Raw genomic sequence first — 25,653 nt, 5'->3', positions numbered from 1 at the left:
CTTCTGCTACAGTTGCAAAAAAATGACAGCCAGATATCAACACATCTTTGGGAGGCTTCTTCAGAAATCAGCTAGCTGCATTAGACCATTGCACCATTACAACAGCCACCCCACCCACCTGTAGCTCCTTTCGCAGTTTTTCCAGTTCCAACGCAAGGGCAGCCCCATCAGCTTTGCTGCTGTTGCCATTGGTGATGATGCCCTTGCCCCTGGTGCCGCGAAGTTCTTGCAGCTGTGACATGAGCTGGTCTACTTTGGAGACAGCAACTGCCAGTTCCTTCTCCTTCTCATTGAAAAGTGCCCGCACTGCTTCAAGTTCTGAGCCTGAAAAAAAAAAGCATTTTTCAGAACTGGTCTTTTTTTATCTTTCACTAATAACTTAATTTAGACAGACTAAGTGGGGCTAAGTATAGTCATAAGGCTATCGCATAAGATGCATGGAGAAAGTGGACTGATAGGAATGAAAGTCTGCCTTAAACAGTTTCATCTTATTTAAAACAATTTTAATTCTTAAAAAAATTCTCAAATTGTGTTGTGCTCTGTTTCTATAAAACTGATTATCTAAATGGATTTAAGGCCTTAAAGTGTTTCAAATTAGAAATGTGCAACTGGCCCGAGAACTGTAAACATGATGAACATCCCAAAACTAGTAATTACAAACAGAAGTAGTTTGTTTAAAGCTATGTGTCACTCACTGAGATTGCCATTGCTGGCCTTGTACTGTTCCACCTGTCCTCTCAGTGCTCGCAGCTTCTTCAGCTTCAGTTCCTGAGCCTCCACCCTCTCGCGCATCCGGTGAAGTCGAGCTTGTTCAGCTGCCAGCTGCCGATGGCGGGCTTCCTGTTGCTGTAGATACTTCAGCCGTGTTTCCCGAGCAAGCAGCGCCTGCTGCTGTGACTCCATGGCAACCTGCTGTCGGGATGCAAGCCCTTGAAGTTCATTCAAGGTCAAGTCAGTTCCACCACCCGGCAGCTGTCAAGGAGATCACCACAATTAATCCCAGGAATAAATTAGGCGAAAACAAAAATCAAACACAAAAAAAAAAACACACTTTCAATCAAGTACTCATTTCTGGTGGACACCTGTTGGGGAGCGGCTTTCCAACCATCCGTCCAACAGCAAACCTCAAAACTGCAAACTTCTGCTCTGCAGTCTAATGCACTAAGCAGGCAACAATGCTTTGCTGAAATGAACTACACAAAGTCTCCTTACTTGAGCAGTTTATTCAACAATGCTTTGTGTCCTTACAAAATATTTTAAGTGTAACAAGTATACAATCATCCTGGGATGACTTTCTTGTATTCATGATCTATGTTACTGGAACCAGATAAAATCAGATTACCTCCTAAGACTTTGCTGTTTTGCATGTAAGTATATGAAAAAGAAACTGAGATACTTCTTGGTTAAAAACATGAAGCAGATGAGCATATTTCATTCTGCCTTAAATGTTAACAATGATCAAAACCTGTACTCCTTAATACCTCTTTAATCAAAAAAAAATTTTTTTTTCACCTGGACTCTGAAACCTTTCCAACCCCACTCCCTCAATAATAATATTATAATAATAACACCCTCTGGATGTTCCTATAATTTATATTGCAAAGACCCAGGAGCGTTTTCTTTTTCTTATACCAAAGTGCAAAGTGGCTTTCAAGCAAAGATAGGAACGCGGTTAAGCACTGTCCTCAGTGCACAAAGCTCCCCGGATGTGGATCACAGGAGAAAAAAAAGAACTGCTGTCACCTATCCCTAATGCACCTGGCTACTACCGTTAAGTCCTCGCTAAAGACCAACATCCGGTCTCCCAGCCAAGATTTCGCCTGCATGTATACATTTGCTTTTCCTTTCACTTTGATTGCGGCAATCAACAAGTCACGTGCCGACGATGACAAAACGGCCTTTGTGATCGCCCTGAGTGATAAACTTGTCGGCAGACAGGAGATGTACCCACTACCGCTCAACCTCTCAGGTAAAGCTGCGGTAAAATGTTTGTCGCCGATAAAGTCGCACACACTAATGTGACACTCCAGTGGGGCTGGTTTTTGTTGTTTTGTTGTTGTTGTTGCCGAAACCACTCCAAAGACCATAGTTATAAAGAGTAAGTCGTTTACCTATGGCAACATGGGGAACTCAAGGAGAAATGAATTGTTTCCGAATTTGTCAAGAATTGTCCAGACCCCGTAGACGTTGCTTTGCTGCGGAAAAAGCGAGTTCTTCAAGCTACGAGAACGTCAGGTCGTAGGGCGCTTCTGTATGACGTACGACGTGTCATCGACGTGTGCGTTACGTTGTCACGACGTGTGCGTTACGCTGTTACGTTGTCACGACGTGTCACCGACGTATCACGCGAGTGGTGTGTCTTTAACCAAACGTGTTGAGCGGCCCAGTGGTTTTGCGTGCCGCTGGGGCTGCACAACAAATGAATCCAAACAAATTTCATGCTCCTCTTTCCCCGCTCACCTCATCGTCAGATCTTTGACCGACGCCTGCATCCGCAACCACGCTACCAACACGCAAAACCCCAGAGAGAAAGAAGGCAAAATATACACAAAAAAAAGGTCATAACCCTGAAAACACTGCTCGTGACCAAATGACCCAAACACTACATCAGACACGCAACCAGAGAAGCGCCCTCTGTGACAAAGCAAATAAAACCTTTTTCTACGCCCCAGCTTATCAACCTCCATTTTACTATCCCAGGGGGTCGGGGGCAGGGTTCTGTCACAAAACGAGTCTCCATTCCCCGTTGTTCTTGATACAGCAAGGTCCAATGTCTGGCACTCTGGGGGTCATGTGTACCAAGCGTGTGGGAGGATAAGTTGGGGGAGGCTCGGTCTGGCCGCGCGCTCAACAACAATGGTGGCGGCGCCATCCTGTGGGTCCCAGGACACGGATTGCGATAAACGTGACTTGCAGATCACCTCCACAATCCCGTAACCCAATACAGCAACAGGCCCTCCCCCAGCTCTCCTCCGCCCACTCGATGGCAACCTCTTTCATTCTTGGCTTTGCCCCGTGTACCGTGTCGTGTATCAAAGGAATGACAAGTGTTTTAATGAGCATGACATGGTCAGTCAGACATGCCAGTGAGTTATGAGCTAAGAAATAATTATTTCACATCCGTGTAATCCCATCGGCACGCGAAGTTTACAGGCAGGCATACCTGTTCTGTGTCGTGCTGAGTCATCCCACTCCCATAATTTACATGTCACGCCCCACTGCCCACCATACCTTTAGTTTCAAGACAATCGTCTGTCACCTGTGCTAACAGCAAGGTTCCATGGGAACTCTGAGAGAGAAATGAACTCCCGACAAACGAGTAAGGATAAGAAAAGGGAGATAAGGACACTCTGAGACAATGGCAGGCAGGAAACTGGGCGCCCTTAGGGGTCAGGATGGAAGTGCCGATCATGGAAGGATCCCATAAAACGAGATTAGACACGCGTGTTACTTTTCACAATGAGGTATTTCCGAACCCAAGACGCAAATAGTGTTTGTGTGTGTGTCGACGAGCGCTGACCTGACCTGCCGAGACAACAGACACCTGACCTGAGTGCAATTCTAGAATTTACTGTCGATGTCAGGTATCTCTAACACGGTGAAGGACGATAACAAGTGAACGGTTCGTTTCCAGTGACTGGAGAAAGTGCTAGTGCTGCGAGTGTCAGTGAACACCGCTCACCGAGGGGAGGGGAAGATTTACAAGCCAGCAACTAAGGTTATGTCACCGCAAGGCAGTCAGCGTGGAGTATTTACACACATAAGTGTACACATCCCACCTCCTACTCATCTGATGTAATCTTGTAGTCCTACACACCACACCAAGCACTAATATCTTATTAGGTCTAATTATAGCCTTAGAGAAGGCTTTCAATATCAGAAACAAATGATTGCCATTTGACTGAAAGAGCTTTGCCAGTAGAGAAGATCTTTGCTACTGAGGTTTATTTTTACACCCAGGTGTATCTGAAGTAAAATGGGGAAATACGTGAAGTACTTGCACTGTGCTATAAGGAACCAGAAACAGTTCTAGCATGCTTAATGCCTGGTGTGTTTTCTTATACAGTTATTTGAACAAACAGATGAATGATGATGGCAATATGTGTGTATGTATGGTGATGACAATGTGCATGGATGTGTTATGGCTACGACAATATGTGTGCATGGATGTGCTTGAGTTCCAATACAACCAATATTATAGTTATTATATCACTTTGGTTTAAAACCATGGTACCCAACTCACCCGATGGACATGATATAAAATTTCACGGGCTAGAGCACAGCGGTTTTGCCTCAATCATTATATTAAAAATGAAATTATGTTGTGTCTGGTTAAAATGAGCAGGCCGGATGAGGCATTTGAGAGCTATAGGTTGAGCACCATTGGCTTAAAATGATAAATAGAGCCACATGTCACTGTTATGACATCAGCCATATCAAACTGACCTCACAATCAACCTTATCCCTGCTGTTACAGTTAACATGATTATCTGCTGACCTCATAAAAGTACAAACTGCTTTTTGTGAGCTTCACAAAGGCCATTTTCAGAATGTCATCAGAATCTTGGTTGGCCAGTATGGTGTAACCACGCAGATCAGCAAGCACGCAAAATCTCTTTCTTCAGCTTAAACACTATTTTGCACCACTACCTTTTAACTGTCAACCTTTTCTATCCTGGGTATTTCTTCCCAGGATTTTAAGGATGAGGTATGACTACATAAAGAAACAAAGTTGCAGTTAACATCCTGTCTATAAATGAATGTGAGATCCTCACACAATATTTTGTCTATGACTAAAATGAGCAATCTTGTCTTCATCCAAATACATTAACATCAAGATGCAATTCAGCACCACATAGACTATAAATACTAAATGAATAGTGGTCTTGTGATGCTTCATTCTTAGTTTTAATTTCTTTTAGTGGCATGCATTTGTGTGATCAGCATAGCTGAATAGGAAAGTAATTTCTTTGGTGAGTTATTTCCATTGTATTGTGGAATCACTATTATTGCTACAGTAAACAAAGCCACAGAAGATGCACAAAGTTTAAGCATGCCCCCTTTTTTTTTGCACTTCATATTTATCAGTAGTTGGTGATGGATTAGTCCTATTATTATTCTTATACAATTTACATGATGGCTTGGTCCCATTATTCTATCAACATAAGGAAGGAGTATCAAGTTGCCACTTCCCTCTGCTGACAAAATTTCTGAAATACGATGAACACCAGAAGAATGAAAACTGGTGTTTGGGGAAATGACACGTAGCAGACAATAGTGGACTGAGAATCGAGGGCTATTCTTAACATGGTGACAGAACCATTTGCTTAAGGTAGGAACCTGCACAAAATGTTTGTGTAAAGAGTCAGATGTTGATTCTGGGAATCGGGGCTTACACGGAACTGGGATAGCAGGATAGCTCTGGTGCTATGTTTAGAAAATCGGAGTTCAAAGTTTGCATTTAACCTAGAGTTGTAAATTCCGTCGGCTAAGACCTCACCTCAAAAATGAGTCTGCCACAGGAATACCAAAGGCTCCACACAAACTGCTGCTGACAATTTTAAATGTTGGACGATAAACGTCAGCAACAGGGTAATAACACTTTTACCTGAGGTCAGAGGTCAACCTAGTTGTCAACTGCTGCTAGACCCGAGGGCCCGAGTTTATGTTCGAAATCTCTCGATCTCAAAATTGTAGGGGGAAACAATATTAATTTGAGCACCTGTATAGAAGTCACGTTTGTGGCCACAAGACCGATGTTCAAAGTTACAAATAATTGAACCTACCATCGTAAGGTAGCTTTCCAGGTGCGAATTAACCAACTGAAGCGTGGAGATGTCCCAGTCCTCCTCTTCTATGTAAGAGGCATACCTTGCTGAAGCCATGCCAGGTGCACACTCATTCTTGACAGCCACTTCTGATTCAAACAAGTCACTCTGACTGCCCAGGTAAAATCCCCTTCGGCAGTTCCGACCCGCCAGGTGAGCATTCGCGGCTTTTGACAACCGCAAGGTGTTCACACCCGTTTCATACCCCTGACCTCGGCTGTCACCACAGGACTTGAAACCGAATCGAAGGAAGATCTCACACCCGAAAGAAAAACCTGTGAGAAGATGTTGCGGTGACAGGTAGGGGAGCTGCAGGTGAGCGACAGTCCAGGTAAGCTACAAAGATGGCCGCCACGCGCTGTGACTATGTAGGGCAAGCGTGTGGCCAGTGTCTCCTGTCACACGCGTAGCCATTGGCCGGTGTCGCTTTGAAACGACCAATGGTTGACAACCGTGCGCCATTGAATGGCGAGGGGAGAAGGCGCGCCATTGACGATGCGAGGAAAAATATTGTAGTCCCACAGTGGTCCGCGTATGGTTATAATTAATGTCTAGACATAATTAATTAAGTCTTTAGAGAAATGAAAACCTGCAACAGCAGAGAGCTGTTTATAGACTGCATGGCAAGTAGTGATGCTTGTATGCATTCACAGGATGACCCAGAGGAAGGGTCATGACAAGTTCAGTGATGTTTGTACATGTATAATGGTTTTTTTTATTTAAATAAGTAAATCGTGATATATATAACAATGAAACCCAAATTGTTTTATCAGTATGGATTGTAAAATTATTCCAGAGTAAAACTGTTCCCCCCACTTTTTCCGCGGGTACATGAAAAATGATTTTTTTGTTTGTGGATTTTTATTTTAAATTATTTTTTCTTTTTTGCTTTAAGCTGTCTTGCTGTGATCGTGCAGATAAGACACCTTGAGACTTCTAAAGAGAGACAAGCCTCCTGCTGAGACCCCTGTCAACACTGATCAGGAACCCGAGCTGTGTAAACACTGGCTGCACTGCTCAGTGTAGGTCTCCATGAATCAAAGACATGGACAGGGGTCAGCAAGGTGTTTCTTCTTGTCATTGCAGGTCCTTCTCAATGGCAGGCGCCACTTTCAGACTTTTTCCTTTGCGTTCATCTGAATTTACTTCTGATTTACTACTACAGACAACGGCCATGATCTGTTATCTTTTGTAGACAAGTAGGTGGACAGGAAATGTCACAGACAGGAATGTCATAAATATAGACATAGATGACAGCAAAGGTGACATTGCCTTGTCATTGTGTGAGATGGAAAACATATCTAGAGAAATATAGCCTTCAACCAACATTACAAAAACTCACTTTTTTATTCTATAAAAGACCTACCATAAAAAGAATGAATAAAATATTTCTATACACAAACTTCTCATAATATATAATCAAGTATTGCATATATAACCAATGCATAAAATACTTTACGGCCATTTCGTGCAAAGCTACACTAATATTCATGTAATGATCAAATTGGTATTACTACCCTACAGCTTCCCATAGTAGCAAATAAATATGCACGAAGACAGAAATTGGGGATAAAAGTCTTAGTCTTAGTTGCAGTGTGAGATAAGGGATATAAATATACTTTCTCATCATGTAAAGAAGAGAGGAACATAAAAATATACCTTCACTTGGACTGTATAAAAATTCTCTCCTAAAAAAAAATATAAAGAGCAAGAACAGGAAAGGCGATATAAAAATAGAGTTTATAAAATAACTACCGAGACAAGAAGTGAAGGGAGTGTACACTAGTGTCCTCACACACAACAACCTTATGTGACCTTTAAGGAAGGTGGGTCACCGTGGGTGGAGTGTGTTACGTCATCGGAGTACAACGTGCACGAGCTGACAAAAGGTTGTGTCTCAGCTTCACCAGCTCGGCTCGAGCACCGAATGGCATGATCAACCTTCGACCTGTCAACAATGACATAATGCCATCAAGACACGTGTGACGCACCCACACACAGCGCGCGCAACAGCTCGTCACGCCCCATCGACCACGATCCCGCTGCTTGGCAGCGCGAGACACGTGCAGTGCAGCAACAAAAGAGGGCGACGAACACCGAGAGACAATACAAGGGTAGGGGAAAGGGGGGTGGGGGCGGGTACGGGGTACCTTCTTCCTGCTGGAGTCTGTCTTTTGTTTATGTGTGTGTGTGGTTCATGGGAGGGTTCGGAGACATGATATCAGGCTAATGAACTCAGAAATGACAGGAGCAGGGGGGTAACAATGGCGGTGGTAGTAGTTGTGGGGGAGTATTCCCTGGCGGACTAGAAGGACCGCGTTGTGTCTACTCCGCTGCAGGGTATTGCTACTTCTCTATCATAGTTTAGGTGAGTGTGTGAGTGGTACAGTGACTGAACTTAGTTGTTGTGGCGGGTGGAAGAGGGAATGATGAAGGTAGAAACTCATTCCTGCAGCAGATGTTTATCTTGTACTTGTATCGACACATTTTCTTTGTGCCGAGCTTCTTGTAATTATCATAGGAGGCGAGTAAAGTCGCAGAAAAATTTTAGAATTTTTAATAAAATTATTAAGGGATTTATATTCTACGTCTACGGGTGCTGGGAAAGTAGTCTTCATTGCTGTTCTTAATCCAAGTATTGAAAAAGCCTGTGTACCCGGCAACATCGTGACGCATGTATCGGGTTAAAGGTCATCACGCAGACACCAACGTCAGCCGCAGGGGGTCAAGGAAGACAAACCATCATCGGTCCCTGTGAAAGTGAGAAAGTGTGGAGAAATACGGAAACTATTCCTCTGCATAAATAAATTCTTCCTTGTAACAAAAATTCTGTAATTTCTTAGCTGCCTGCTTGCGAAACCGTGTGGTTGTGGAACGAACGGGTTTCGAACGCGCCCCCTGACATGTTGTTGCTGTTGTTGTTGAAGGCCCACGATGTAGACATATACATACACACATACACACCTCTAGGCCTGTACGCCTATCACATCCGATAGAGAAGGTACGTTGAACTCTATCAGTGGTCGTCTTTGTTACCCTAGCACCATGAACTCACCCGCCATCTCTTATCTCTGGATGTAACTATCCAGCAAACATCCATCGTAATCCATCTCCCTCCATCGTTCGAGCTTGGTGATCGCTTTGTTGACAACCCACCTGCACTGCTTGTATCTGACCTCGGGGACAGAGAGCAGACGAGAAACGGAGAGAAAGGTGGGGAGAAAGAAAGAAGACTGGGGGGAGCTAATTATAGCCACACACCGTGCAGAGACGCAAATGCAGCCTCAGGTGAAACTTAGTGAGGGGGTGAGTACCTGGCGCGACCTTAGTGACAGGCCAAAGTTCAACTTTTTTATTTCATTTGTACGCAGAGGAGCGCATAATTATAACCTCAGTAAAAAAAAAAAGAGCAAGAGCTCAATCAGTCCAGTGATACCCAAAGACCTTCATCCTGCCGCGCGGCAACAAAGTGCGGTCCCGTTTGCCGCACTCATGTCGGACTCTTCGTCTACCTTACTGGAAACTAGTTTTTTTTGTTGTTGTTGAAGGTGTATGGTTAGGTGGTCACAAACCGACTTTCAGAGCGCATTTCGACAGTTCAATCGGGTCGTTGACTGGTCGCAACATGTAGGGCATGACACGGCACACAAAAGCTGGTCTATTGTCGGGTACTTTCTACCCGAGTTCTCACGCACAGCTCCCGCCTCGTGTTACCCCGACAGGGGTGGGAATGAGAATGAAATTGATGGGAAAAAAGAGAGAGGATGAGCAAAATGTGAGTGGTGTGGCGGGCAAGTAGGGCGGGAGGGAAATGTCATCACTGCGCAACATCTTGTCTGTCGACACGTTTATGTTGATGATGGGGGATGGTTAACACTCAAACAGTCTCATCGCAGTGCATTGTGGGAACTATGGACAATATTATCGCATTATGTATACAGGTATAAATGTTTCCAATTTGTAAGCTAGAGTACAGAAAAGCAAGTTGGTTGGTTTAGTAGGAAAGTGCTTCCACCCGTATTAGGGGAGAGAAAGAGGGGGAGGAAACCGAAAAAACCCCCCGACTACCATCTCTGTGGACAGGTGTCATGTACAGACGAGATCCGAACCCCGTGTTTCTCACTGCAATGGTGGCAAGCGAGTGTTTTAACTTCTTCACTAACGGGTGCCCCCTAAACAGCAAAGCAACGCAACTCCTTTCCTTGTATATGCGCCATTACCTCCCCTTCAGTCCTTTCAACGTGCATTAAAACATCTTTTCCACGAACACTACTCCTAAACATGGCCCCCTACATGCTGTTATCGCATCTTTATATCTCTCTCTCCTTCTGACCAGTCTGTCTTGCCGATATCCCTTGTTGATCAGTGTTGACTTCGTCGTTGCTGTTATCTCTGTCTTGACCGTCTCTTGAACTTCATCTCCATCGTCGTCCATCTTTCTGCGCATGCTCCTATGTGAGCGATATTCTGTTCTATATGCATTACATATTTATTATTATTACTTTAACTACATCCTAAGCTCAAACAAGTTGTATATTATATTTGTCTAATTTATTTGCTGCGTCTAGAAAAGTGCTGTGTTTGTTTTAGTTCGACTGAATGAAGGTCTCCTCCATATTTACCCCTACATGGGGACAAAATTCTTGAAAGAGGATGGAGCCTCCCCGATAATTTAATTAACAACTGATTAATTAAGTGATTTGGGTATTCCTACAATTAGTCTATGAATACAGGGGTTAGGTTCTATCGACACGTAGCCAATCTACCCAGCTTAAATCGGGTATCAGGATAAGTAAACTTGCTTCATGGTTACGAGGGTAGGCACGTGGGGTGGTGTGAGGGGTGTGTGTATTCAAATCATTCTAAGCCAAGTGGGGAGGAGAAGTTATTCTGTACAGAAAAACCACAGTACCAAGTCTTCCAATATAGTAAGCTCACACTCATTATTGCTCATACAAACAGTAGAAGCAAACCTCACTAACTCCTTTTTGTTCATACATCAAGTACCCGTACAAGGCTCACTACTTAACCATAGTCTGTTTCAAATTATTGGGTGGCTTTTGTCAAGCGATATGAGAACTTCTCTCTCTCTCTGCTGCAGGTAGACAGGACAGGTAGCCACCCTGTATCGCTCTGACTGCATTGTTAGCATTCCTCAAGGCGCTGGGTACGAGAGGTCATAGAGCATGATTCATCAGGTGTTCATGATGTATGAGCACACACCAGCGACATTGGCAACGTGTGGTGGTAGTGGTGGAGGAGGTGGGGAGGGACTGAAACTTTAGATGATTGATTACCCACGCCAATGACCCAGCAACAAAAACAAATACAAAAAGAGCAAACAACGAATGCGCAAACTATGCATGATCGAATGTCAACAGGTCAACATGTTTACCCCCTCGGCTTACAAAATGAAGGTCTCCATGAAATGCCACTCAGCGAATGCCTAGCACAGTGTACACCAGCGACACACCAACATTGGCTGTGTGTGTAGAGACCGTGGGGCAGTCACAGGTGTGTAGTGTGATGTGTAGGTGTTCCTGTGCTACCTGTAATACCTGTGTTTGTACACAGACAGCTGCTTACGAATGCTTTGTTCTCCTGAAGCAAATATAACTGTATCAAGGAAATGACAGATGAATGGTCCACAACAGGATTGTAATAATATAAACATTGCCCAGCTGGTATCAGTGTTAACCACGAATCTACTTTGTTTACTGTTGACATGACACAAACATGTATGACCGGTCTGCAGACAAGAAGTGTGGGACAAGTAATTATTCGTGGCACATATCACCGTTTGGCAGTGAGCTTAATACGTGTCAACACAAGGAGCTGTAGAAAAAACGAATGCAGCTGCACAGTTGCAATCTACAAAAACAACAGATTACGGAGAGGGAGGAGAGTGGTGGGGAAAAAGAGACCATCGGATCCTGAAGGTCTTCACGGAGAGAGGCTGGACAATTTTGAAAGTGTCAACAGTGATCATTGGACACAACTGATGACAGAGTGAGGGAGGGAGGAAGGGGAGAAAAGGGACTCACCTGGAAGATATCATCATCCATGACAATCACTTATCTCGAGACGGTGACAGCCATCAGTTGCCTCAGGTAGAGGTTCCCTGGGGAACATCACTTCCTCGTTGCGGTCATTGCCGCTGCTAGCAGCCACAACCACAACCACAACCACGAGGTTAGACACAATTCGGCGGTTAGTAGTTAAACACGACTTGGAGCAGACACAGTCTGGCAACAACAACCAACCACGACTTCAGACTGATCGAAACTTCCAGAAAGGACAGAAGCCAGTCGACACACAGGTTCATTAGTGGTACACCGAGTCTGTGGTTTCTAGTTTAGTCTGTCACCACCGACTGATGAACGGCTTCTTCTTGGCATCAAAGGAGCCGTTGCACTTTGAAGTACACCTGGTGCCACCTACATTCTTTACACTTCTCTAGGTAAGATATGGCCAGCGATTTCCAAGAGGAAGAAGTGGACGATCTCAAGATCCTGGTACCTTTGCAGCAAGGCACTATAGAGACTCGGGTACCAACAGAACTGAAAGCTGCAGCACAATTTTTGGTAGCCCCTTCCTCAACTAATTCCTGCAGAGAAGAAGAATAATTTCAGTTGGTAGTTCATTCCACTCCACCTGTCCTCGTTAGTTCGGTGTCACAGCCAACTGTGTCAAAACACAACGAGCGAAGTCGTCCAACAAGTATTTTTCTCTCCTTGAAGTGAGGGTGAGAGACAACAAGCTGTGGTTGGGTTCTTCACTCACTCCAGTGTTCATAGGTGGCGTCCCCGATCGGAAATGAATCGCAAACACACCGTCTGTGTGGTTGGTTACCTTCCTTCACACGCTGAGCGAATGCGTCAGGTCAAGGGTCACTGCGTCACAGAGCGCCCTCGTCCCTAGCTGAAAGACCTAGCGGCGAAATGGCGTCCATAGGGTGGGAGGGGACAGAGAGAGGGAGGGGAGGGGAACCAGTGCAAAGCTTATCTTTGGGTAAAGAGCAAGGGCATTGATATCCTAGAGTTGGTAATGGCACGACCGCTGGGTTTGCTGGTAATGCCGTGATTGTTTAACCTTTAGACCACCGACATCTATATATATTTACATTAACCTTCCTAGTAATGACTGCACACAGGTCTGCAACTAAACAAAGAGGACATCTGTTAATTCTGTAATGACTTTCAGTAAATAAGCTAGGAAATGATGACAAATACTTGCTCAAAAGTAAGTTTTGTAATAATGGGACATTTCAGTGCCATCATGTTCTCTTTGTATTCAATGAACAACAACAACACGACTTCGATATTAGCTACACACTAACTAAGCTAAATATTTAAACACTGTTACTGGTGTTACTGAGGTTAGTGCGACGAAGAATAACAGCATCGATGGGGTCGGTTGCATGAGGTTTCTTGTACATTTTCCTTACATAATGCGACCTTACATTTTCACAAGGCAAACGGGCTTTTGTGACCATCGACATGAAGATTATCGTGGGATTAATGAAGAAAGATTAATAAAAGGATTTTTAATGACACATAAGGACTGATATAGTACAATATAACACCTGTATCAAATTTGAGCTTGTTGAAAAGGAGCATGGGCCCAATAGCAGACAATACTTAAGTTGATTTTATTGACCTATGTCTTTTCTATTATAAAAACGATGTTGACAATGGCTCCCCTACGACAACGACCAGCAATACACTCTGTATTATCACCTCTTTACCTTCAGGTTTTATTGTAGGGTTCGTAAAGAGTTTTTAACTAAGAGCGAGGCTTGTAAAAGCATTCCCCTTCTCAAAAACTAATTTTCTAAAACTTGACGAGAGGCGTCGGCGCCCTCTGTGATCCTCCGTGTACGACAGGAGGCCCTGGTGTCGACTCCGCTGCTGTAGTCGCTGGCAGCCACCAAAGCCGAGGATGTACCAAGTGCTCAACGGCCCTGGAGCCTTGCCAAGGGAATAACATGGACAACAAGCTTGTTGCCAGAAACATGTTCAGGCACAGACAGGTTGCGTCACACGGGGACCAGCTTCATACAGGAGTGGTTTGTTGAAACAGTTTCACCTTCAGCTCTGTTTTATTTTATTTTTTCTGGCGGTGGAAGGAGGGGGAATGGAGGAGTGAGAGGGCGAAAGGTTAAAAATAACTTTAGTTGGCACATGTAGGACCTGCCACAGATAACATTTATGATTTATTAACAAGGAATCTGCTAAGTGTTTGATAAGAAGAAATATATTGTGGAAATAAAATTTAGTATAAGTTATATTTAATTAAGCTAATTACATTTTTGGTGTTTACAAAGGACCATCGCGATCTTGTGTGTGTGTTTGTACGTGCGTTTGTTCGTGTGTACATTTGTTTGTATACTCCTGTCGAGGTGGAATGTGTGTGAGTGTAAAAGTGTGTAAAAATATGTTTTGTTGTAAAGACCAGGTCTGGTCTACTATTAAACCCGAGAGGTGACTGTTTACTGGCACCAGGTCTGTTTAAAATCAGAAAAGGACAGTTGCTTGTGGAAACAGCTTTGTGGAAATGCGACACAGGTTAGCGTTCTGCGGATATTCAGACTTCTCATTACGCCCCAAGTTTTACTGATATTGTGACAGACTCAAGAATTATGTTCTAATGATACTGTGACTGAGTTCTTCAATAATCCACTGATCGAGAAGTCATGCTGACACTGACAATAATAAAAATAATAATAATAACGATAGTACTATACTCTGTGCTAACCCTGGGGTAGTAACACCGTGCTTGATCTTTATTTTCCAAAGCAGATAACTAGTCTCCACCCCATGCATTCCAGATGATAACCTCAGATGGTCTCTCTAGCTACCGTTGCCAGCCTGTCCGAGGGGCGAGCTTACATTTTGTCTCGTGCAGTTTCTTCTCCTACTTCATTGCCAAAGTCAACACCAGGGCACTGACATGCCAACCCTGTAGGAAGCAGTTATGTGCATGTACCCTGCGAAATCGTTATGACTGCTGTCACACAGATTCTCCTAAGTCTCCTCAACAAAACAAAAATGTACAAGGGGTCAGTTGTTGCTGAGGCCAAAAGGTGCCGCGTGTTGATGCACGTGCTAACACCTTCATGTGCTGACAGACAGGAGGAACCGATGCCAAATCCTTTACCCTTGACCTTTCTAGTGATTTTTGTTTGTTTTTTTCCCTCTCTTTCTCTCTGTTCTCACATCAGCACGTGATTGTTTATGATTTCTGAAGTTTTGTAAAGGGCGGATCAGAAGAAGTAACTGGATGATGTTGTGTTGGAGGACGGGGGTAAGTGGGGAGTGACCAAGCCCAGTGGTCTCCCACCTCATGGCCATCCTCCCCCCAACCTACCCACACTCTTCTCTCCACCTCGCCAGTAAATGACGAACTGGCCGGCTTTATACCCTTCAGATGAATGCTGAAAGAGTTAGGGAGGTACATCCCATTTTGCAAACAATATACTGTATACGATAAAAAAAAACAACAACTAATCTTTCGGGGATTTGGGTCCGCGCGTGTATGTGAGAGAGACAGAGACAATGCTCGTCTCCTTTCCCTCGTTGCCTTTCCTTCTGCTAACACTAAGGTCAGCTACCCTGGGTCAGCTGCAGAAAAGTACGTTGCGCCACAGTGGTATCGAACCGGCGCCACTAACCTCCGACACCGGTCTACGAAAGTTCTCGACCAGCGGCCTCCCCGCTGCAAAGATAACGAAGAGCATCTGTCACCAAAGATTCCAACACTCAACTGTCAGTTTGCCAGCCGGGTAGCTACATCTGAAACATGACGGGTGAAGGACAACATGGGGGAAAGGGAGCTGGGGAATGTATAGACGATGAGTCAAATGCGAAGGTACAGGGGAATTCACGCTTGACGATGTGTGAGAGAGAAGATAAGTTACTCCGAGAATGTTATCCCACTGTGGAAAGATTTTACTTCCCATTGAGGTCCAATAATAATCTCCAATAATAACCACAAGTCACCTTTCTCACAGAATCTGCTGGCGAGTGGGCAAGCACCTGTCGGAAGTGTTCACTATCCTCATGTCAGTCAGTTGAGAGACATGTTCATTCACATCAACATTAGCAAAACAAAATGTTATTGTCGGGGTCAAGCCAGTGAAAAGCAGCAAGTGGACTGAAGCGAGTGGGGTCAAGCCAGTGCATCTAAATGCCACTCACCGGCGGAGGTCGAGTCAGTTTACAAATTAGGGTCAACCTGGCGAACGAAGTATCTAGAGGTCATAGTGCAAAGGTTCTATTTATTGGGGCTCACACGTGGATGCCAAATGACAGTTTTCACATTTTTTTTCTGTCAAATTCATGACAAGGAACAAATTGTTTCCTTTGAACCCTGCAGACATCAGTACAATCTCAAGTGCTGACCTTCGATACCTGACAAGTTTGGTGAAGACTGGCTACACAGGTGTGATGACATCTGAGTACACTTGATGTGCAGGTGACTGATATCGCATATCTCTTCAGACTGTAGGACGCAGTTCTTTCCTAGTCTGCTCCCTCCTGTCCACCCATATAACATAAATTTAAAAATTAATAATAAAATTAATGAAGGTACAGAAGAGCGTCGCCTGTAGTGACCATCTTTGTCACGTCTTTATAACCACTGAAAACAAACCAACCAGCTTCTATGAAAAGAATGCCACAAACAAATACAGAAGAGCTTTCCTAAAAACAAAGCATCGAGCCTGATCGATTAGGGAATGGACGAAGAATAAATAACTATGGAGCTTAGGGGTCCTCGGCTGACCTGAGCTGAGAATGTCGGGAAGACAGCGTGAGACATGTGAAAATATTGTCGATGAAAAGAATTTAAAAGAATGTAAATAATACTTGGCGATTCGCGGCTGTTTGATCAAACTGAAAGACTCGGGGGCCTGAGACTGGCGGCAAGTTGCAAACAATGATGGCGACGAGGCTTTCTCCGAAAGTTAGCCAGCAGGCCGGAAGTGTGTGTGTGCGCGCGCATGTGTGTAGGTCCCGATCCCATCCAAATAACAGATTATGGATAGTAGGGAAACTCAGAGGACTTACTTAACTCACTGACAAACTGCATTTGGAAGCTTTGTTCATTCTCTGTTGCCGATCATGGGCAAAGGTTCTTTCCCCACCCCACTAACCCTCGACTGGGGAAAGGAAAACAGAGAAAGAGAGAGAAGTTGGCCTCGGTCTCTGCCGAGTGATGCGAGGACTGCAGAATCCTGTCAACCTTCGTGCAAGATGGCGAGGATTCCCGTCATCGTAGGAAGCTGGCGTTTGCAACTGCCAAGGTGGTCTGTCCGCTCAGGTTTCCCACCGACCTGTTAATTCCTGCCAAGGCTCTGGGTGTTGCAAGCGGCCAGGCGTCACTTCGGCAACCCTCTGGCTCGCCGAGACCCACATTCCCCCATCCACCATTCCCCTTTCCCCAGCCCTGCGAAGACTGCTACCTTGTGCATGTTTGTTGTTATTAACTGTGTTGTGTTTCCCTTTCTCTCTCTCCCTCTCTGAGGCCTCCCATCGCATACAAACCTGGCAATAGGACCCGGATTGAGCTGGGTCCAAGGAATTTAAAGCTTTTTGGTAGCTGCGTGACCCGATGTATGACCCATCACCTTCTTGTCCTACTACCCAAAACTTGTCAGGGTACCTTACCTATGGCAGGTAAGGCAACAAGGTAGAGGAGATGAGAACCGCCCTCACAAACAGAGAAAAGTGAAGGAGGTCACCTCCTCGATTCCCAAGGACCACAGATAGAGAAAAAATGTATTCATACCTTCTTCCAATTTGGAGACAAATTTCGCGGCGATCCAGGCTGACTACCACGTCGTAACTGTCCCCTCCGAACTTCAACAAACAAACAAATAAACAAATAACTTTCCATCTCTCTCTCTGCACTCCCACTTACACACATAAACACGCATATACAAATGCATACACAATACTGGAATACTAAACAGTGTTCTGAATAAACAATGTGATAAACAATATGGCAAAACTATACAGAGATTAAAGTACACGTTATGAGAAGAAGGATTAATTATGTATACAGCAAGATAAACAATAAGATATGGAATGTTTATAACAAGCTAAACACTAGAGAATGGGATGGAAACTTTGAAATCACGACAATAAATAATAGGACCTGAGTATGCATAAAGTCTTTTAAGTATGCAATAGAATAAACAAGAAAACAAAACTATCCAGTGTTTGGACCAGACAACAAGAGAACAACATGTTGCTATCCGATATTGTTTTTTACGTGGCGGAGATGTTGGGAAGATTCTCGAACGACGATAAAAGTGCTTGGAGCTCAGCAGACGACACCTGTGCCACTTAGCGCCCCCTGGCGGTAGGTTAGGTCTCACCTCTGTGGCAGGTGTTACACCTGTCTACCGTAACTCGCCTCACACCTGACTGTAGCCTCGCCGCCGTGTGAAGTATTGAGCGTCACTGGCCGCGTGCAGGTGTGAAGTGCAAGTCAATCACGTGACACACACTTGCAACCTTCAGACATCATCTTTATAATCTATTCTTTTTGCGTACACTTGACAATTTTCTGGCAAAAAGTATTATTATTATTATTAGGAGAGAGAAGATATACAACTAGAGAGATGCATGCGTTGGTGATGACTGAGGTCAAAGGTGATGAATTTATCCTTTGAATGTTTGTTTACTAATTGCTGTTTTGTTCTTTTTTTGCTGTTATTTGTTACTTTACATTTTCAGTGTAGCTTCTGTGTTAAACTTTGTTTTGGATTTTTCTTCTGTCTTAAGGGACTATTTTGGGATTGTTACTGCTCGGACAAAACATTTTAATTTCATCTCGTGGATGTTTATTATTGGTTTCTTATTACTGAGCGAACGCTGGTTGGAGTTGAGGGTTCGGTTGCGCAGATGTTATTGTCAAGATGAATGGGTTTGATGAAGTGTTTTCCCATCAGGAGTGAGCATGTGTGGAGATTCGCAGCTGTTGACCGTTAGTTAACGGTGATGTGACGATACACGATTCTTCCCTTTTCTGTCTCTCCTCTTGCTTTTCTTCTATCTCTCCTCGTCATTCTCGTCTTTTTCTGTTTCTCTTTTTTTTCGCGTTTTTTTTTCTTTCATTCTTTCTTTCTTTCCCAATCTGGTTTCTCTAAGATCTGCTCGAGCCACATTTTTCCTGCCTGCTGGAAGTGAATGCCAAGTGGCCAGCGCGCTCAATGCCTCGACAAACGTTCGCACGGTCCAAACCAAATACCCAGGAGGGGCTGCAATGCAACAAGACCTGATGATTTTTTTTTCCCCTTTCCATGGCAAACACTTTCGTCTAACCACAACCAGATTTCTTACCTGCACGCATCATGGCGGTGGGGGTTCTCTCCTACTCGCACATCTCGCGACAGTCACGAGAATCCCGTTAGGTGCAACGTTACCCAAGCATCACGGTCTGGATGCCTTCAGCTGTTGGTACAGAGTGTGAAGACACCGAAAATGTCAGTCTTTCAATGACAACATAACTTGATCGATTGTTCGATGAGTCAGAAACTTTATCTTTGCATCTTTATCTTCATTTTTGTCTTTATCTTGTAGGTGACGTGTCGGGTAGAGATGACGCCGTCACTTGAGAGTAAACGGAGGAGGAAAGGTATTCAAGAGGCAGTGTTACCTTGCCTTTTTTCCTTTTTTTTTTCTTTCTTATCTTTTATTTTCCTGTTTCACGCTTCACCTGTTTTGGTGGGCTCTGTCACTTTGAAGCCAGCAGATGTAGAGGTTTTATGAGAAGCAATAAAGAAGAGCTTGAGAAGGTGTTTGACATGCCTCGAGAACAATGTTACGTTGCGAAAACTTCCTGACCGTTGACCACAAAGGCATAGAGGTTGGGTTTTTCCCCATATTTAGAGTCTTTAACATGCAGTAGAAAGTCTTACAGACGGCTGGGAATTAAAATGTCTTCTTGTCTTGCAACTACCAAGGTAAGAACACGCCTGTAACACCAAACTGCCAAACAGCTCTTGCATCTGTGATATTTTCACTCCTAATAAATATTGTAGTTGTGGGTAAACATCCCTGATTAGTGGAATCAGACTACAGAAACAACTGGTCACTCTGGTAGTCCTGTTGATGCTTGTTGTTGTGCCTCCTGACCCAGCTCAGACGTGGAGCAACTCAATGCACATAAAATATATTAACGCACCTGAAGAATGCAGAAGACTTGAAATACACAATGCACGATTCGTTAACTGTTTGACAGTTACAGACGTTCGTAAGTTTTTCTCGGCTTTTTTTCCGAACTGTCTGTGGCAAGCCATGAAATTCGCGGTCTGTAACACGTGACTGTCACGTGAAGGTGGTTTTCGGAAAGAAAACAATAAAAAGTCTCTCGCTGAGTTGAGGCACCTGCCGTGAGAATGACTGTGGAGGCGTCTCACACGATTGCGTCATCCTTGTACACATGCAGCTGTCCTTTAGTTCTGAAAGACACCGGGTTTGTTGAAGCTGTCGTTCTGGTTCCAACACCATCTGCAACAGCAGCAGCAGCAGCTCCCAGTGTTGTGATGCCGTCTCCTTGTCGCACAGAAGATGGAGGGACGGTGCAAGTCCAGTGGATGGTGGCTCGGCCAGTAGGCGTCTGCGTGGCCACTTTCCCACAGATGGCGCTGCGCTCTTCAGTCGCTGCGGGCGGCCGGCTGTCGGGCCGATGATCCTCCCTCACTTCCAACCCCCACACACACACCATCCCCCACCCTTCACTTCCTCCCGAATAAGGGGAGGGGTGTGTGCTAAGTGCCTCAAACCGCGGAAAGGAGGCATCTCCCGCTAAAAGCCCTGGGTTGACAGTAGCTTGGCTAAGCCTTGCATCTAGGTGAGAGGAGAGAGAAAGAGAGAAAGAAAAACTGAATTGTAGTTTGGGCTATCGGCCTATCAGAAAGAGAGTTACCAAAAAAAAAAAAAAAAAAGGAGGGGGGACAGTTGACCTATGACAATGGGGACAATGCAAATCGTCTAAAAAATGTAATTTGACTTTTCCAGGCTAAGAATGAGAGAGAGAGAATGGGAGAGATGTAGTCTAGAGGCCATTGACCAGGGGCTTAAAAAGCAGGCGACGACCGACGAGACACTACAGGGTGATTGGGCTCCTGTGTGGTTAATTAAACACTCCCTTGTCAGCATTGCACGGAGAAGTTCTGGCTTCTGGGATCGGATCTCGTCTCGGGACATTCTCTCTAGGTCACACCTGTTCGCAGAGCCGGCCGTCGGGTGGGTTTTTTTCGGGTAGTCCGGTTTCCTCCTACCAACCCCCGCCCCTCCATAGCTCAAAGTCTCCTCTAGGCGGAAGCACTTTCCTACTAAACCAGCCAACCAGTCAGCAACAAGATGAAGCGGGTCTCGGCTTTCCGGTCACCATTGAAGTGAAAATTTAAGGTTCTGGGTTCAGATCTCGTCTCGGGAAATTCTGTAGGTGACGCATGTTTGCAGGGTTGACCATCATAATGTTTTTCGGGTTCCTTCCTCCCCCAACCTCCTTCATTCATCCGTTCTAATACTTTTAATCACCTCTGAATGGAAGTATTTTCCTGCAAACCAACCAACCAGCGACAAACCAACCTCCCTTGAAATAATCGCCTACAAGGTAAAGCTGATTATATTTTAAGAAACACTACAAGCAGTCTGTCGGATAAAGGGTCACGAGAAGGAAAAGATCAATCAAACCCTCTTACTCTCTGTTCTTCGTCCACACCATTTCTTGTCTCAGTCTCTAAGGCATTGCTCCTTCCATCTCTCTCTCTCTAACACTTCAAAACTCACCACACTCTACTGCAAAATGAAAACTTCCAGATCACTCGTTCTGTGGGAGTGAGCATTAGCTATTCATTGACGACTAGGTCAGAAATATGTGTGCAAACAAAAATGTCAACAGTCATAGTGCTATAATAGACCCTGATCGCCGTGTGAACAGTTTTGATGGTTGACGTAGTGGTTGTACTTGACCTTTAAGGGTAAATGTCGGAGGTCTTTCGCTAATACAGTTGAGATCTCTTTATGTATACCAAGCACTTATTTCTAACTGATACACATGTCTTATTCTGTGCTTGTTGAAATAATAAAAGAGTGTTTGGAAGCAAATGTGTTGTTGAACTATGCTAGTGGCAAAATATACAACCTTTAACTGTAAAATCGGTCACGATCACGTGACACACACTCTGAGGCCGACTGGCTGATGTCATCACTTCTGTGAGGAGGGCACGCTGCGGTGTGGACATAAACTCTGCCCCAGCCACCCTCACAGGCCACGAACTTGTCGGTGCACAGGCTCTACACCAACCACATCACGGCCAACAACCACGACAAACGGCGCTTAAAGGCTTACTAGAGAGCAAATTTGTGTTCAAATAACAATTTTTATTTAAGATACACTTTTCCACATATCTCATCCAAAACTCTGGTCCGTGTAGGCATTTAGAAAACAAATGTCGATGTTGTATTGTGTTCTGACAACTTTGAGATTTTGCTCAGACTGGAGTTTGTTTTTAACAGATGGGATTTTGTTTTCCCCCACGCAGCCTCTTTGTTTTAAACTGTAAAGAAAATATTTTGACAGAAATTTGTATAAACATTTACGATGAGACATCGGACAGTGAGAGTCTGGCCTTTGCTAAGCGATGGTTGGCGGACAGCCCCAGGGTGGGGAGGTCGGTGTTGAGGGGGATGGGGATGATGCTGACGGACAGTGAGTGAAATATCCCCTGTACACGCGCGTGCAGCTGTCGAAGATGAAGATATAAGATTCCACTGGGTATTTGAAGGTGTAAAGAGGGAGGTTCGTAAAGATGTTACATGCTACAGTTCGTTAAATGCACCTGCGCAGCTGGGTGAACAGGTAACAAAGGGCAGTGTGTGGAAATACACAAGGGAACGATTAATGACAACGTGTGTGTCTTCCAGTACAATCCAACTCTTTACAAATCTTAAAAACTTAGAAGCTTACTGGAAATTATCCCGGGGGTTCAAAACGGGCGACTCTGATTAGCCTCAGTCATGATTTACTAAAGCATTTTGCAAAATTTCTGTCAACAGTTTCTGTGGAGACCTCGTTCCCACGTGACCAATTTTATTTGTTTTTTTTATTTAGATGCTGTCAAAAACATTTTAAACTTTGTCTTTGTGTCAACAGGTTGTCGCCATTTCGAATGACCTGTGCACGCACGCGCCCACACACACTAGTCTTCCTCTCCCCATCCACCCTGACAGGCGCTGAGTGAGAGGGAGGCAGCGAGTAAACACAGAGACGCTGTCTGTCGGCCGTGTACACAGGCAGACTGGATTTCATGTAAACCTGACATATTTCGACCCCGCGGCCCTCAGCTACATCCAAGCCCACCAGTCGAGACGATCCGCGGACTGCAGCCAACGACAAGAAAAGCGAAGATGTGGACAGGTTGATGGCGGGGAAACTAGGGCAACGGGCACTGGATGAGACTGATCGATCGACTTGTGTGTTCGTGTGTGTGTGTGCGCGCGTGAGAGCTTGTGTACGTGTGTATGCATGTGTATGTCTGTGTGTGTGAATGCAGGCGTGTGTTTGTTGTTGTGTGCATACAATGCTTGTCAAATTGTGTGCATATGTGTGTGTTTGTGTGTGTGAGAGAGAGAGGAGTGGAAAGACGTGTGCGTGCATGTGGTTGTCAATGTGTGCACGTGTGTATGTGTGTGTGTGCGCTTGTTTACTACATGTGTGTGCATATGTGGGTTTGTCCTTTTATCTTTGTGTTTATTCATATGTGTGTGTATGCTACTTAGATGATAGGAATGCATCGCGAACATATGAAGACTAACTTATCAAGCCTTATAATCGTCTGAAGAACATTTGGGAGCTAAGGGTGCTGTTTATTTCCCTTGTCGATCTAATTCTCTGCGGAGGTTGGTGGGTAAAAGGTAAAATGTCAGCAGCTGTCATCAGGAGATTTTCTACTATCCTATTGTGTCTTATCTAGGAAAGTACCAGGGCCCATGTTTCTGAATTATGTTTGGTAATATAGATGCTCCACCAGTCAGGACAAACAATCCGGCGAGAGTACGACGATGAGTTAAATCCCTGCCTGGTCATCTGCTCAAAACGAAGTCTGCACCCGTTGCCATCGTCGCAAGTAGAAAGTTAAATGGGTTAAAAGGGAAGTAACTCAAAGTTTAGCATTTTCGCTAATCACAGCGTAGTAGCGTCCCCTGAATGTCTAAGCTCTAGGGGAGGCATTTCTGTTATCCACTTCATTTTTTCATTTTCTCTTCTAGTATTGTTTTCATGGCTCTAGTAATTATTCTTAGTGCTTGATTCTGAACTTTGTCCATGGTCTGTTGATGTGTCTTGTTTAAGTAGTGATGTACATCCTGGTGCATTTGTCCTAATGTTTGCAGTCTATATTATGTTACTGAATGAAATGTAGATATTGAAATTGAATTGTAAGAATATTATTATATACTGGGAAAATAATTTACGATTACAATTACAAAGGGCCCGGATAGGTTGTTTGCCCTGAGGCCCGTGCTGGCTCTCGGTGGCTCTGACTCGGGGAGTGGGAGACAACAAATGATTCAACGCAGCAAAATACATCAAATAAAATACGCACAGAACGACTCACAGAGCAGCAGACAACAAAACTCCAGAGAAATACATGGGTGGGGGATGTAATTGTAAACACAAAAGCTTAGGGTCGCCTACCTTGCCTCTTGACGACGGTCAGGTGTCCCACCCACAGACTTCTATAAGCTCTGTAAGTCTGTGGTGCCGACCTTTCAGGGAGGTCACGGTGACTAGAAGTGTAAGTGGTGAGGGCTGTCATGGCACGATGACCCCGACCATTGTCGTTCCACACGCTCACAATCGGCTGAAACATGAAACACGCATCATGGGGGTGAGCAGGGCGCCTCCTCTCCTCCCACAACACACACACAAACACACCGACACTATCTTAATTTTTTTTTTAAGCTTCATATTTCATCACTATTTTATTTATCCCCATTTTTCTTACGTCCCTCTGTCCAGAGAAGCAGATGGAGGGCCTCTCTCTCTTGCTTTCTAGCTCTCTCCCTTATAACACTTCTTTCACAAAAGCCTTGACTGGGTTACGAATCTGTCAGACCTCGCACATCTCAAGACCTTATTTCGTTGATGCCTTCAATAGCTGCTTTGATCCTTTCATTCTGCACTTCCCCGGTCCTCTTTGATTTTGCAGTTTAGAAATTCCGATACTTCATTTGTTTTTCATGCTGCTCTTTTCCTCATGCGTATTGCCAGGCGGTGAAATATGCTACATTCGTCTTCGCCGTCGTCGTCATCGTCATCATCTTTTTCAACGTGACAAGTTACTACCGGCAAACCTCCTTGCAGAGCATCCTTTCCTATCAAAACTTTAGAGGATAAAAACCTACACAGTAATACATAGTGATGATTTGAAAGGTTTGGCGACTGGCTTAATGCAATGCAGTCATGTGACATACCGGCTCGGTGTCTGTGGGTCGACTGGGTCAATCTCTTATAGTACATTCACACTACTCATTTCACTGACCCAGCGACTGCTTGTCCTCACACTGTGACGCAACAGACTCACGTGCTGCAGTCTACGACATGATCATACTCACACATCCAGGTGGTTGTTGGGTGTCTGGAACCGAGACGAGAGCGAAGTACATTTGCTGTGCTGCAGGGTGAGCAGTGCTGGACCCTCGTCCTGACTGACAGGGCGCTCGACACAGAATGTGACAAGAGAGCGTCACCCGACTGTTGCCTTCACTCCTTCAAATACTTCAACTAAAGTACATGTTATAAATTA

The 25,653-nt window shown here is 44.6% G+C and overlaps 1 protein-coding gene and 1 long non-coding RNA gene across 2 annotated transcripts in view; one reads left to right on the top strand and one right to left on the bottom strand.

Annotated features, from left to right (window-relative positions):
- Window positions 1-25,528, bottom strand: part of LOC112569918 (apoptosis-stimulating of p53 protein 2-like) — a 31,888-nt gene extending 6,360 nt beyond the window's left edge. The window contains 5 exon segments of the mRNA XM_025248000.1: window positions 119-324; window positions 696-972; window positions 17,619-17,689; window positions 24,543-24,708; window positions 25,463-25,528. Coding sequence (XP_025103785.1) covers window positions 119-324; window positions 696-972; window positions 17,619-17,689; window positions 24,543-24,708; window positions 25,463-25,513 — 771 coding nt within the window. The 5' untranslated portion in view covers window positions 25,514-25,528.
- On the top strand, window positions 5,904-7,492 carry LOC112569921. The gene is made up of 2 exons (XR_003100550.1): window positions 5,904-6,518; window positions 6,724-7,492. It is a non-coding gene; the product is annotated as an uncharacterized LOC112569921 (long non-coding RNA).
- Window positions 25,529-25,653: the final 125 nt, after the last annotated feature.

The sequence above is a fragment of the Pomacea canaliculata genome, linkage group LG8 (assembly GCF_003073045.1).
Source record: "Pomacea canaliculata isolate SZHN2017 linkage group LG8, ASM307304v1, whole genome shotgun sequence".
NCBI classification, from domain to species: domain Eukaryota; kingdom Metazoa; phylum Mollusca; class Gastropoda; order Architaenioglossa; family Ampullariidae; genus Pomacea; species Pomacea canaliculata.
Note: the sequence above shows the minus strand (reverse complement) of the source record. Positions and strands in the feature narration are given on the sequence as shown.